We start from the raw sequence: 15,776 nt of genomic DNA on the forward strand, positions 1-15,776 counted from the left end.
GGTGTCTGTGTGTGTGCATGTGCGTGTGTGTATGTGTGCATGTGCACATGCACGCACGTGTATGTGTGTTGGAAAGAGGGATGACACATAGAAAAATAATCCAGGCAGAGGAATCAGCAAGTGTGAACCAGCAAAGAAGAAGGCTGGGTGGGGGGTTGGAAAGGGTGTGTGTTGGTGGGGATTGGGCGAGAGAGTCCTGGGGAGAGTGAGAAAGAAAGACTGGTCGACTGGGGTAAGACCCCCAGGAGGTTATGGGCCAAGCTCAGGATTTGTTTATTGTAATCTTAGGAAATGGCAAGCCTGTAAAGAGTTTTACGTCTGGGAAGAATGTGATCAGATTCCTCCTTTAAAAAAATAACTGGCTACAGTAGGAAAAATAAACACAATTGGAAGAGGACAAAGGTGAATATCCAGGGACTCCTAAAGAGTCTATATTGCAGCGGGTGTTAAATAAACAATTGTTGATTGGATCTAAAAAAACTCACAAGTGTCCTCATATGACTTGACATTAAATTAGAAGTCTTGATTATGTTCTCCAAGGGCCTCTAACTTTGTTTAATTAACTTCAGCCCCATCTAATAACTGGTTTATAATTTTAGCTGCAAATGTAGACTTCCTCTCCTCCACTTAAAACTCAAGTACCTCTGATTTGTTATGTCACCTACAATGCCATTCTCACCTCATAAAAAACATCAAACCACATCTCTACACTTTCTCATAATAAACTGAAAAATCAAGCCTATCTACAACCTAACCTTTACTCTAGTCTCTTCTACTATTCCCTTATCAACATAGCTCTCAAATGGTTGACAGTGTGACATACGATGACGTCTAAAACTAAATTGTATAGAATTTTATTTTTATCTGTTTTGCTTTCTTGAAACCTATCTTCCCATCTCTTTGATAATTTTGTCCTCAGGTGACTAAAAGAGAGACGTGGTCACTGATCACATTAGTTAGAGTTAACCTCTTGCAATTGCTCTGTTTCACATCTACTTGCCCTCTGGCAATTTTCACAATCTATAAGAATTGTTTACTGCCCATTTTCTTGCACTGGAATATAAAGTCATGGAAGCAGGGACTTTTGATTATCTTATGACAGCTAACTCCTCAGGTCATAATGCAGTACCTGACATAGCAGTACTCAATAAATATTTGCTGCATGACTGAATGCTAGAACAATGAAAGAATGAATGATGAATGAGCAAAACATACATATTAAATAAACCCTTACCATATTGAGTGTGGACTCAATCCAGACTCTTTGGGTTTAAATCCTGTTTCTAATGCTGACTAATTGGGAAATCTAGGGCAAGTTACTTAAACTTGACCTCACTTTTACTCATTTGTAAATAATAATGAAAATAATAATGATAATATAATAACTTTATGCCAACTTAAAGGGTGATTACGAGGATTGAAATGTTTACATATGCAAAGCCTGGCACATAGTAAGTACTCTACAAGGTAAGCTCTTGTATCAAATTGAGGGTTCAATTCCTTCCACATATTTGGTGTTCACAGATGAATAAGACCATTTGGTAAAACATACTTTCTCTTTTTTCTAAGTTTTGCTTTTTATTTATGAAAAAAGTTTTGATTTGGCAATTACTGAAATAATTATGAGCAGCTCAGGCATATTACCTTGGTTGGTAGGAGCAGGATATAATAAAGCAATGGTTTGAGGTGTGATGAATCAGGTGTGATGTTAACCGGGGAATTCAACAGTGCAACTCTGATTTTTCAAAAATGTTTCTATCAAAATAATCAATATCACTAGGAAAAAAATATATTCTCCAATCTGTGTTGGTAAGTAAATAGTTGTGTGCACAGGGTAGGCTGATCTAGTTTTTATTCTGGAAGCAGACTGCCTGTGTTCTAATCATGGCTCTGCTACTTGTTAGCTCTATGACCTTAGGTAAACTGCTCAGACTCTGTGCTTCAGTTTTCTCAACTGCAAAATAAACATAAATCTAAGATTGAGTTAATATATTGTAAAGTGCTTAGAACTGTGCCAGACATATATGATTTCAAAGGGAGAGTGCATTCCCTGTTTGGCAAAGGTTAACAGGAGCATGGCTGCTTTGATTATGGTTGTGCCCTGGACACACAGAATCTCAACCTAACATGACATTACTCACAACCCCGATATCATTCAAAGGGCTATTACCCATGTGATTTCCCAGGACACATCGAACTATTCACTTTGCTTCTATTGTGATGTAAGCTGGATATTCGAAAATGCTGAGATTCATTATTTGTTTTACAGTGAGACATTACACTGTAATAGAAAATTCTTTTTTTTTTTAAAGATTTTATTTATTTATTCGACAGAGATAGAGACAGCCAGCGAGAGAGGGAACACAAGCAGGGGGAGTGGGAGAGGAAGAAGCAGGCTCATAGCAGAGGAGCCTGATGTGGGGCTAGATCCCATAACGCCGGGATCACGCCCTGAGCCGAAGGCAGACGCTTAACCGCTGTGCCACCCAGGCGCCCCTGTAATAGAAAATTCTTAACTTCAGCAACTCTTTCTATAGCCATGTGTATTGTTGTATGTGTCTTGCTCTTAAAACTGCTAATACAGTGCTCTGGAAATCATATTCAATAAATATTAACTAATAACTAATTGAATTAAAGCAATATTGCATCCTCTGTAATGTATATGGTTTCGTTATTTTGGAAGAAAATAAACAGCTCTAGGTTGAATACCCAATATTGCACGGTTTAGCACCATAGATTGTTTGAGCTGGAAGTTACCTTATAAATCACTTAGTCTGCTCTTTTTATTTTTTAGGGAGTGTGAGGAGGGGAAGAAAAAGGCCCAAGAGAATAAATTGAGGTACACAAGGCTGTACATCGAGTTACAGGTAGAACATATATTTGGGCCGTGCTTTTCATGGATTATTCTATTTAGAAGCACCTTCACAGTTAATGACTGTTAATGAAAAAGCATTATAACAGATATTTACACATTTAAAATATACCTTTGACTTAAATCTGTGTTCTTTTTAGAAGAATCATTTTAATTGACATGCCATTCAGCTTGAAACCACCATTTACTATTTAATAGTTACATGAGGGCATCATATTCCATATGTCACTATCTTTTTTTTTTTTTTTTTAACATCGGTTCCACACCCAGAATGGAGCCCAATGCAGGGCTTGAACTCACAAACCTGAGACCAAAGTCAGATGCTTAACCAACTGAGCCACCCAGGAATCCCCATAGGTCAGTATCTTTTGAGGATGACTATTGCTCAAATAGTGCCATGTTTTGGTTCAAATGTATGCCAGATCTCTGGCTCCTGGTCCAACAAATTTTCTTCTTGAAATCGCTTTAGAGTTTAATTCTGGCAATATTTTTCAGTTATTTTTAATTTCTTATTTTCTTTGCAATGAAACATCCAATCTAATTCCAGAAAAGAATGCTGCATTTATCTACTTCAGTTCAATTGAGCTATTAAAGGCTTCTTCAAAAAAGACAACACAGAACATTGGCAAATTGCCATTCCTTCTCTAAACCAAAAAAGCTCAAGTGCACAACCTTTCTGCCAAGTACCAACACAGTATCTCTTAAAGAGGAAAAATGTAATTTTTTATGTTCCTCTATAAATTCTACACTCTGTACAATGGCTGGTGGTGACTAAGATTACGTCAAGTATGATAATTTCATGATTTGGGAAAGATTTGGAGGAGGAAAAGCATTGATGATTACATGTTCATTCAGTTATGTAATATTGTCAATGTTCTTTCAAAAGTTATGTAAAGCAAGTTTAAGCAGCTCTACTTAAAAGAAGAGTTAGGAGTGTCTAAAATAAAAAGCTCTCTGAGTTCTAATTAAGAGGGAAAAATAATATACACTTTTTTTTCATTTTGGAGAAAATCTGCTAGCAAGTTGACATGAACCATATAGGTAAATTTGAAATTACTTACAAATAACACTTTTGCTCCATTAACATTATATAGTCACTTTCTTTCTCTGCCTATATAAGGGAGAATTTTAGAAATCAGGAGCAAATGACTCATCCCCAGATTTAGAGTTGAGACCAAGAAAGTGCCCATCACGAGAAAAGGATCAACAAGAAGTCACTCTTGGTATTTCCCTAGAGATGGAGTAAAAGAAGTATAATAAACAAAACTATTGGGAAATCTCCTGAATTATCCATTAAAAAGTTTCAATATCTGCTGCATGAATTCACTTCCCGATATTCAGATAGTTCATTGAAATTATCTTGCCCTTTATTACTGGGCTTATTAAAATCTGAAAAATGATATGCCAAGGTTGGATAATCTGATAAACAGAGCACATCAGCAATATCATTTGACCTTTTTCAGTCTCTGTTTTCCTTTCCATCTTCACCATCATAGTTCGGTTCGCTTTTGGTTGTAAAGGAACATGCTATAGCTATCTTTAACTATCATAAACTGCTCTGTGTATTGAAAAGAAAAGAAAGAAAAGAAAAGAAAAAAGAAAGGAAAAGAGAAAAAAGAAAAGGGAAGGGACGGGGAAAGAGAGAGAAGAAGAGAAGAGAAGAGAAGAGAAGAGAAGAGAAGAGAAGAGAAGAGAAGAGAAGAGAAGAAGAAGAGAAGAGAAGAGAAGAGAAGAGAAGAGAAGAGAAGAGAAGAGAAGAGAAGAGAAGAGAAGAGAAGAGAAGAGAAGGAGAACAGAACAGCTCAGGTGTGTTCTCAGCTTAGAATTGGCCTGGCTCTGATAGGCTGTGATTTTCTAGTGTTGACCATATACAATTTCACTAACAATTAGCATCAGACGCGATAATTCTTTGACCTCACTGAAACAAGACAAAAAGAAGACATTTCCATAATTATGTCTGAGCACAATAAAAAACAAGAACACTGTCCCAACTGCCAAAATGACCAAGTCTCTTCCATCTCAGCTAATATGAGCAAATGTTGCTTCCATACCAATTATTGTTCCAAGTATGTTCTACTCCTCCCACCTTCTAGGAAAAAAAAATGTATTAAGATACCCAGTTATAGGGGCAGCTAGGTGGCTCAGTTGGTTAAGCACCTGCCTTTGGCTCAGGTCATGATCCCAGGGTCCTAGGATAGGCCCCACGTCAAGCTCCTTGCTACCAGGGAGACTGCTTCTCCCTCTCTCTCTGACTGCTGTTCTACCTGCTGGAGTTCTCTCTCTGTCAAATAAACAAAATCTTAAAAAAGGGGGGGTGCCTGTGTGGCTCAGTAGTTAAGTGTCTGCCTTCGGCTCAGGTCATGTTCCCATGTGGGGCTCCCTGCTTCTCCCTCACTCTCTCCCCCTGCTTGTGTTCCCGCTCTCTCTGTCTCTGTGTCAAATAAATAAAATCTTTAAAAAAAATTTTAAAGGTACCCAATTATAAAACTGCTCCAATTTTGTAACAACACCCAGTCTAGAAATATAGCGTGCTTCCTTGAACCTTTCCAGAACTATCTTGCACAGCCCAAATCCTGTAACAAGCCTCTCCTAATACCCTCATACTGGGATGCTAGAGGGTCCCTCATGGTGTGTTGTCTCACGTATTACAGTGAGCAAATAAACCCAATTTTGTTGAACTGAAAGATGTTTCTGATGGACTTTGATTGGAGGGTACTGACGGTAAGACACTGTACAAAATAAATGCCATAACGTATGAATGGATGTGCACATGGAGTCAAATGTCAAAACATAGTAAGCAATTTTGGCATGATTTCAGTCATTTAAGTAATCACTAGTCATATAGGTAATAGTAAATGGTATTATCTTTTCCTCCTAACAGTTTCACCAGTTTGTCTTTTTAGTTTCTTCGCCACATTATATATCTAAAATTGTATGATGTCCATACTATGCTCTCTAGAAATCAAACAATAAAACACTTTATGAGTTCAATGCTCTATCTACCAACATATGAAAGAAGGTCAGGTCTTTAGGTTGTGTGAGGCAAAGGGGTCACACAGTTCAAAGCAATGGTGATTTATGTTTTATATAAAATGCGTCCTTACATCTGCAGCAGTCTCTTTTAGGATGAGACTTTGTGGAGTTAAATATACTTTCCCTAAATACAGCATTTATTGTAAAGGCAATATAAACTTAAAAGATGACCTAAAAGATATTACGAGCCTTTTAAACACACTTCTTAAAAATAATCTGAAAGTCAATATATAATCAATTCATTCTTATTATTCTTATTATCTTCTTTTCACTCAGTGACCTTACCATATTTTTGGAAACCACAAAGAACATACTAAGTTGCAATGAACCTACATATTGTTGTGAGCTTGTAAATCACGAAGAAGAGAAGCACTACAAAGTATGAAGTTCTAAGTTTTATTTAGGAGAGGTATTTTCTAGAAAATGAGATGACTTATAATCTTGCTAAAAATTAAAATCACTTTTGCTGAATTTTTAAGGAAAAATTAGATTTATAGGCCATTGAATATAATCTATGTGTTTGACAATACCAGCGTGGGACACTGCCTGGCATTCAGTAAGAAAAAGAGGTCATTCTATGGAGTCAGATGGACCTATTTTGAATTCCAGGCAGCTCTCCTATTTATTAGTTCTCTAGCTTTATGTAGGTTGATTTTTTTTCAGTTCTTCCATTATTAAAATGGGGATAATAATACTTATCTTGCAGAGCTATTAGAAAAATTAGCAATAATACATGAAAAGTAGCTAGCAGAGTACCCAGCATATTAAGTTTTCAGTAAGTGGTAGCTATCACTATTCTAGTGACTAATGTGGAAAGTCAGTGTCTGCAAAAACAATGCAGTTAAGACAGGTTTTGTGTAATTTACTTTTAGGAAGTCATTGATTAGGACTGAATATTGTTAATATTTATTATAAACCAAACCCATCTTAAATCTATGGCAGATATCAAGAAAATTTAGCATTTACTTTAGGAAATTACAATTCCAGCAATACAGAGAGAGACAAAAACATTTCCTTAGATTAAAAAGAAGTATGATATCTGAGATAAAGTGCCTTAACATTTACACCTGTCCTATTTTTTCATTGCACAGAACTTTCATTTTCCAAAGCTTTTTATGAATGTTATTTTTGATCATGAAAGGCTTTATGAAGGTGATGTTTTATAAAAGACAGATGGCTGGCTGGATCTCATAAAGGAAGTCAGGTTAGGAGAAAAGAAACACATATTTTTCTCTTTTCAAATGTATTAAAAATACATTAATAAATAAAGCTTAAATGATCAGTGTGACCTTTAAGAAAGTATGTGAGAAGATTGATCTGTCAAATTTATAAAATAAATACACAAGTCTTAAGAAAACCACTTCTGACAGTAGGGCATAAGACAAGGACCTATTAAATCAGTAAGAGAGTTTAAATAAAACTGAGTTGGGGAGCAAACCACTCTAAGCTTAGGTATACTTAATCAGTTTAACATTAAGTGTTAAGTAGTGCATTACCTTCCTGGTTTACTTTTTTGTGTTGTTGTTGTTTCTGTGAAGGGAAATGCATACATCTACCTGATCATAAAATACTCTTTTTAAAAGTTGTAAGTAATACAGCTCAAATAAAATCAATTAAACAATTTTTTTTAAAAAAAGATTTTGAACTCACTCTTTCCACTATAAGGCTAAAATACAATAATCAGTCAGTAATAACATAGAAGGGTTAAGAAGCATAAATGTGATTTGTGTCCTCAAAAAAGCATTATAACAACCCGCAAACTTTATAAAACAATACACCATGCTGTAATAAGTTCTCAAAAGTTTGGTAAGAGAAAGTGCAATCATAGAGAAGATGGTTGTGAGCCCTATGAGCTCCAGTTGTCAAGAAATGGAGGAAATAGGACTTAAGAGAGGGAGACAAAAAGAACCGAAGATGAGTATGAAATCATGTAAGAATGGAAGTTTAGGAGGCAGCGCCAGAACCAATCTGAGTGGAGTCAGAGTAAGTGCTGGGGAGTAAGATTCATTGAATTGGATTATAGGGTAGCTTTAAAATTGATTTAATGTAGGCATCCCGCAATCTTGAAAAGGAGAGTCAGAATGAAAGCAGTACTTTAGGAAAATTATCCTACTAAGGCTGGTGGAATGTAAGACACCTGTCAATTTTTAACATGAACCCTGGCTACATCCTCAAATTTCAAGGTTATTTTAAGGTTTAGGTAAAATTCCCAGGGATGTCGATTCAAATGTTAGGCTTTTCTAAGCTCTGGCAATTGTGTCTTTTTATGAAATTAAAAGCACAAACATAAATAAAGATCAGCCCTCTATTAGAAAATCTAAAATGTGAGACAAGACAAGGTCAGGAAAGGAATATTTACTAAACATCTAACATATTTTTCATGGGATATAAGTTTTGATACTCAAAGTTTTTCTTACATTATATTTTTAAAAGTTGAAAAATTTATTTTAGAAAACATCTTTTTTTAATTCAATTAGCCAACATATAGTACATCATTAGCTTCAGACGTAGAGTTCAGTTACTCTTCAGTTGCATATAACACCCAGTGTTCATCACATCACATGCCCTCCTTTATGCCCATCACCCAGGTACCCCATCCACCCACCCTCCTCCTCTCCAGCAACCTTCAGTTTGTTTCCTATAGCTAAGAGTTTCTCATGGTTTGTCTCCCTCTCTGATTTCTTCCCATTCAGTTTTCCCTCCCTTCCCCTATATTCCTCTGCACTGTTTCTTATATTCCACATATGACTGAAACCATATGATAACAGTCTTTCTCTGAGTGACTTATTAAATTGTATATTAATGTAATGGGACAAAGCACATGTTCATCTTGCTAATTTTCACATAACTTTTGTGAATTTAAGATAGTAGCTTACTGATCCTGTGAAATACACATGGAATTGGTCTCACAAAGTCATATGAAGCAGGATGTGTTTTACAGAACTATGGTCATAGCAGAGAAAGGACATATCATTAGGAATAAACATTTTCTTATTTATAAAGGAATACAATCAATTTGAGATAAGGGGAATTTTTTTTAAAAAGCTCTGTGACCATCTGAATGTTCTTTGAAAAGGTTAATGTTATGAAGAGAGGACCCAGAATAATTCTATAAAAAGAATTAAAATTGAAACTCCTCATAAATTATTTCACGGGAGTAAAAGCTATGAACTTAATGATCTGGAATAGTCACTTAAGTGTAAGATTCTAGAACAGATACAGTTTTTGAAATAAGAGTATAAATGAATGAGTAATATGATCCAAAGCATAAAGATATTGGATGCTATTTTTAGAAAGACTCATAGCAGGTTGAATAGATTAAACATTTTGTATGAAAAATCTATTGATGTCTCAAAATTGCATGCAATAAAATATGAACAGCTGGTTCTCTTTTATTGGTTTCCGCACAAAAATGATTATTTTCTACTGAGTAATTACTGACTGATTTATTTCCTATTTCCATTTGCTCACATTTTAATGTCCCTAAACGCTGGGAAGAAGTCATTCTTTGCAAGTAAATGTGTTTGCAATGATTTTTAAAAAGTGTCAAATTTTAATACCTTTTCAATCATTGGTTAAATATATATTACACTCAATTTTTCCAGGACAATTTTAAATTGAAATAGTGCCAAATAAAATAGAAACTCTTAGATAATACCAACCGTGGTAACTGAGCACAAAAAAGCCACTTGTTGTGAAATCACTGTGAAATTTGATTAGAATCTGATTTGAAGTGCTATAGACTGATTCCAAAGCTGTATTGCCACTGAACTGCCCAATCTGAGGTGAGTTTTGGTCTGGTCCATCCCTATTAGAGAGAGACAGAGCAGGGAGGGGAGAAAAAGAGATTGAGATTGCTTTTTTTAGAGAGTTTTGCAAAGGTTTGAAGAAAGTATTACATTAAAAAATGATAAAGAGGCAATAGATGAAATAACCAATGATTAGGGCCAAACCATACTGGTACATTTTTTTTTTTTTTTAGGTAATGATACACCTAAAAATGTAAAGTATAAAAATACATCACATATTTACCTAAATGAAATGCACCCATATTAGTTATAATCAATTACATTGTCCCTGGCATTCTGACCACAACACGTATCGTCCCAAATGCTTGAGTTTTGCCCTCTTTTTATTTTCTTCAAAACATTCTTGAGAATCATAGACTGTTAAATTTAGAAGGAATCTTAGCACTCATCCAGTAGTTCAGGTAACCAGCTGTCAATAATTAATTTAGAGATTTTCTTTATGTTTTTAAATAAAGATGTTTCATTAACAGGATAATTATAATGCAAATATATTTTATAACAAATTGTGACAGAAATTAAATCATTTTAAATAATTATGATCTGAACATAGGCTTTTAAATTTCACTGGTTTTACAGAGAACTTACTTATCTTAAACTTACTCTGATACTAATTTCTGATTTTGCACATTAATTTATATTAAATTTAACATCTTTTTTCACCCACAAAAGCTTTTGTTCTGTTTAGCTACTTCATGGGCAAATAAGTCAAAACCCATTTCTCTTGTTTGTCTCATTCTACAAAATACATCCTGTCACCCTCAGTTACTCACACCAATTCAAATATCAGATGGGATGGCAATTTGTACAGAGGACTGTGATATATTTTCATTCCTACCTTGTTTCACTGTTATATATAGTTGAATCAATCAATAACAATGGTTCTGGCTTACCATACAGTAATGAAATCATAGATTGGTTCTGTTTGAAGGACAGTAAAATTGATGTAGATTCCATTCCCAGGAGGTACTCTCACAAGCCAAAAACAGTCCTGAAAGTTAGGATATTCATCGGGATACCCAGGAGAATAAACAGTGCCATTCATTGCAGTTATATTTCCTCCACAAAGAGCTACAGAAATGATATAAAAAACTGTTAAAATAAAATGACAATAAACTTAGCATAGAGAAAAAGGCAAACATTTCATATTTCTTAGCAGTATAAAATACATCTATATTATGTTCTTACTTCAGTTAAGGTATATAAAATTATGTTGGCAACCATGAACGATATATAGTCTGCTTTTATTTATTTCTCAATATGAGGTATGCTACACAGTTATTATCACCTATTCTTAGATTAGTTAATTAGATTTTCTTCTGTTTTTTTTTCAAATACTTTATCAATACATACACTGTTTAACTTTCACCTTTTATCATGTATATATATAAAAGCCTTACAAAATGTTCAAGTTCTTTTTACTTAAAAGGACTTTTAGAGAAAATGAGTCTAAATTCAGTAGCAATATGTGCATTAGTGGTTTACATAAGAATGACTATTAAACACAATCCCATGCACCCACACAGACACACACACACAGGAGAAGCTCTAAAGTGTTGATCAACTATAGCCTCACTTCTAATGGAGAAGGTTAGAATTCCTGCCAATAATTAAAAAATCAGTTATCCATTTTGGAGCCTTAAGGATTTTGATCTGGGTACTAGCTATAATTCTCAACTGAAAGAAAGATTGTATATTTAGCATGCTATTTGAAGAAGAAAGAGTGCCAATACAAGAATTATTAAATACAGATGATATCAACTAAAACACAGCTTCGAGTTAGGAGCATACCTTCACACCTTGGAAGTGGATGATTCCAATTACGACTCACTCCATGAAGGCAAGTGAGAGCTGAATTTCCAATTAGTGTGTATCCAGGGAAACATTCAAATGAAATGGTCTGACCCACAGTAAAATCATTGCCAATTACAAAACCATTTCGAAACGGGCGTGGATCAGGACAGCTTTGCAACTGATATGCTGAAAAGGGAAAAATAAAGACTTTTTTCCTTTCTGAATATCAAAAAGACCACAGATGGGTACTATTTGCAACTTGCAAAATAGATGCAGTGCTGCTTGTCGTTGGTTGTAAATAGTAATTCAGGTTTATAATAAGTGATGTCAATGGCAATGTGATGTGAATTTCTTCTCATGTCTATATGTTTCATATTTAAAATATTAGTACGATTCATAAAAATGCATTCAGTTTCTTATGCAATCTATCCAAATTATAAGTTTTAATGAAAATGTAAACTACTCTTACAGCCACAATTTTAATCTGACATATCCTGATTCTGATCATTTAACGTATGTCAATAATCTCAATAATATTAATATTATATCAATAACAATAAAAATTCTGTATCTTTTATGCTTTTAATATATAAATAATGAATCTTTTTTAAGGGCACATGGACTGAAAGTGCAGTTAGTAAAGTTCAAATTCTAGTTATACATTATTCACATAAGAGCATTATTTTGAGAAGCAGAAGGAAACAGAGGGAAGGAAAAAAGAAGATGAAGCCTGGTTTAAATTAAATAGCAAGGTGCTTGGCATAGGCCCCGAACACCTGCTAGAGAAGGACTATAAAGATAGCTCCGAGTCTTCTAGCAGCAAATAAGAATTTAATCCGTCACCCAATTATTTTTGAAATAATTAAGTTCCTAGGGAACATGGTTGATTCTGTACTGAAAGGTGGCACAAATTACTTCTATTTTATTTAAAAGATGATGTGTGATATTGTGCTCTCAAGTAATGTATGCAAGCATAATGCAAATCATAATTATTTTAGACCCATGCAGTTGGAAGTTATGATGTCTATTTTAACTACTCTTAAATTTCCTTCTGGGTACTGCTTTTATTCAGCAAATATTTATCATGCCCTTAACTGTTGTAGCACTTGAAATATATCGACAAACAAGACAAAGATGCCTGCTCCTGTGGAGCTCACATTCGAAAGTGTCAGATACTCATAAAACCCTTTAATAATTATGGCAGAGCTGCAATTAAATGTTAAGTTATTTTGATTAAAAGTTGCAGTCATTGGAACTACGATGCATAAAATATTGTAACTTTAAATGTGTAATTTTGAATCTTAGACTTCTAAAATCTGAAATAATATAATCATAAAAATAGCTAGAATGCACAAAAATTTACTAATGGTATGCATCATGGCATATATTTTACATTAATTTTATCATATCAAGTTAAAAACAATTGAACTGGGAGGTACTATTACTAACTCTATCATGCAAATGAGGAAATGGAGAGGAGCTCTAGTCTACTTTAGATTGAACCTGGAGATTCACCATATGAGGCTGAGTCCAAACTCTATTCAAGAGAGATAAAAATCTTGTCAAAGTATTTATTTCATATTCTCATGGAAATAGAATGGAATGAAAGAATGTCATATTAGTCTAAAGTAAAAGAAAATAATTTTACACAGAATGTATGAGTACTGCAAGATACCTTTCAATACACTTATTTTAATAGAAGAGCAAAGATAAATCTTTGATATCCAGTTTGTCTTGCCTTGGCTTGCTTAATTGTGTATTAATACAATTGAATTCAATTGTTTTTTCATGGTTAGAATTTTCCAAGGCTTCAGAAAGACCTCATTTCCCCCAATACAGTTGCCTGAAAATTGCATTAATTATTAAAAAAAAAAATCTTCCTAATTGAGGCTTGTCTTGGTGTAGGCTTTCTAAACCACAATATAGAAAATACTTAAGAGTTAGTTAGATTGCTAATAGCTGATTTGGAGCTAAATGAGCTTCCACTTTTTGTTATTCCTCTCACCTTGGTATACAATGTGGAACCCTTGTTTGTTTTGTGAATAGTCACTGTGAAAATACAAACTGGTTTCATGGGTCGTACTAAATAGGGAAGATGGTATTTGAGGACCACTAAGTCGGCCAATAACAGTACTAGTTTCTGAAGATCCACTTCTTACTTCCAAATAATCATGTATCGTTTCTGTAGAAAAATTGACAAACTGGAGATGTACGCCTAAAAAAGAAAAGCAAACAATACTACTTTATTGTTTTATCCGATTAAATATGCACACGTATATGCACAAACTCACTCACATTAATGTAGTTATGTATGTTTCCATTTAGGTCAAGAGTCATACTACCGAGGTCTGGGCCATGGGTTTGCTGTTTGCCTGGGCAATTAGCTTTGTCATAGTTCAAAGTAACAGAATACTGCTATCAAATGCCACCTAGTTGTCACATGGGAATCTCTTCCATTTTACTATAATGTCACCATAACAAAACTAACCAAGAAAGTGGCTTTCTTAGCATAATCCCCTTCAGTTCCATCCATGTACTATTTGCTGGCTAACTGAACATAATAATAAAAAAATAATGTATTTTTTAAAAGGGCTTTCTTGCTCTTTGATACCATTTAAAATTGGATTAAGCAATATTTAGAGGTAAAAAAGTCATTTGGTAAAATTGTATTTTGTAAAAGTCCAGTTTGAGGCCAAAATATGATTGCAAAGTTTTCATTTATTAACATAATCAGATTCCACAACTGCATTAGAAATTAGTCATTCATCTATGGGGGATACATTAACTTCCCCAATATAGCATTAGAAGCATGTAATTTATAAATGTGCTCTTTTGCTACTTTATCAGAAGATAATGCTAATTTTTATATAATCATCTCAATAAAATCTAGTGATCATTGTTATATGCTGTCATATTGCAAAATAGTCTCAAAATCTGTATAAACATAACTAAAATATGAGATAGTGAAATGTTTCTGGGATGGAAAAAATAAAATGAGAGTCTTATTGAGGTATGTTTGCCTAATTTGATTAATATTCAATTTTAGTGAATTAGAGGGGTTTTTTTTACAGCTATCATTCTCTAAATTGTTAATAATAAAATCTGGCATTTGTTGTTTGCTAGACACTCTCCTAAGTGATTATACATGCTACTTATTTAATGTTCACAGTTACTCATGAGAATAAAGAAACCAAGGCACAGAGAAGCTAAATAATATGGTAACTTACACAATGATCTAACAGACCTGAAATTCAAACTCAAACACTGGCTCTTGGACTCTTGCTTTTAATAAAGACACTGGAGTTCTCAACTAAAGTCACATTTTGTTACTGGAAAAAGAGTTCCACAAAAAATTTTCTATGGGCAAATACATTTGGGAAATACTGGAAATAAGCTTTAAAATACTGGGGAGCCTGGGTGGCACAGCGGTTAAGTGTCTGCCTTCAGCTCAGGGCGTGATCCTGGCGTTATGGGATCGAGCCACATCAGGCTCCTCTGCTATGAGCCTGCTTCTTCCTCTCCCACTCCCCCTGCCTTGTGTTCCCTCTCTCGCTGGCTGTCTCTATCTCTGTCAAATAAATAAATAAAATCTTAAAAAAAAATAAAAAAAAAAATAAAAAAAAATATTAATCAAGTTTCTGTACAATTATACATATTTCTTAGAGATCTGAACTTGTTACCCTAATATGTGAGGCTCCAAGAATTGCATATTTCTTTCTAAAAATTTCCCCTGAGCCTCCTTTTCACAAATTGTCTTGTCAATAAGTGTTTTATGGACATTAGAAAATACTCCTTTAATTTTTGATATGTATTCAATCTTTTCAAAAATTACAAATTACTTTTTTGAAATGCATTAGAACTAATTTTTGATTCATCCAAAACTCAAAGAAAACAATGGTACTATTTAAATGTAATCAAATCAGAAACAGTCTCTTATGTTTCCATCTCTATAATAGGGATGTGTATTATTTCTAATTTTAATGAACTCAGTTTTTAAAATCAAGGAAGTATTAATGAGAGGTAAGTTGAAAATATTATGATGACACTACTGAAAATATATTTCATAATTTATTTTAAAATAACTTAGTTAGGGATGCCTTGGTGGCTCAGTCATTAAGCTTCTGCCTTTGGCTCCGGTCATGATCCCAGGATCCTGGGATTGAGTCGGGTGTCTGGCTCCTTGCTCGGCAGGGAGCCTGCTTTCTCTCTGCCTGCCACTCCCCCTGCTTGTGCTGGTGCGCTAGCACGTGCGCGCTCTCTCTCTCTCTGAC

The 15,776-nt window shown here is 34.3% G+C and overlaps 1 protein-coding gene across 1 annotated transcript in view; it reads right to left on the reverse strand.

Moving 5' to 3' along the window:
* The window catches only part of CSMD3 (CUB and Sushi multiple domains 3), a 1,149,842-nt gene that overhangs the window by 98,687 nt on the left and 1,035,379 nt on the right, over nucleotides 1-15,776 (reverse strand). Inside the window, 4 exon segments of the mRNA XM_034668518.1 lie at nucleotides 9,568-9,713; nucleotides 10,605-10,782; nucleotides 11,503-11,691; nucleotides 13,511-13,720. Of these exon segments, the coding sequence (XP_034524409.1) occupies nucleotides 9,568-9,713; nucleotides 10,605-10,782; nucleotides 11,503-11,691; nucleotides 13,511-13,720 (723 nt within the window).

Source organism: Ailuropoda melanoleuca, chromosome 9 (genome assembly GCF_002007445.2).
Source record: "Ailuropoda melanoleuca isolate Jingjing chromosome 9, ASM200744v2, whole genome shotgun sequence".
Classification (NCBI taxonomy): domain Eukaryota; kingdom Metazoa; phylum Chordata; class Mammalia; order Carnivora; family Ursidae; genus Ailuropoda; species Ailuropoda melanoleuca.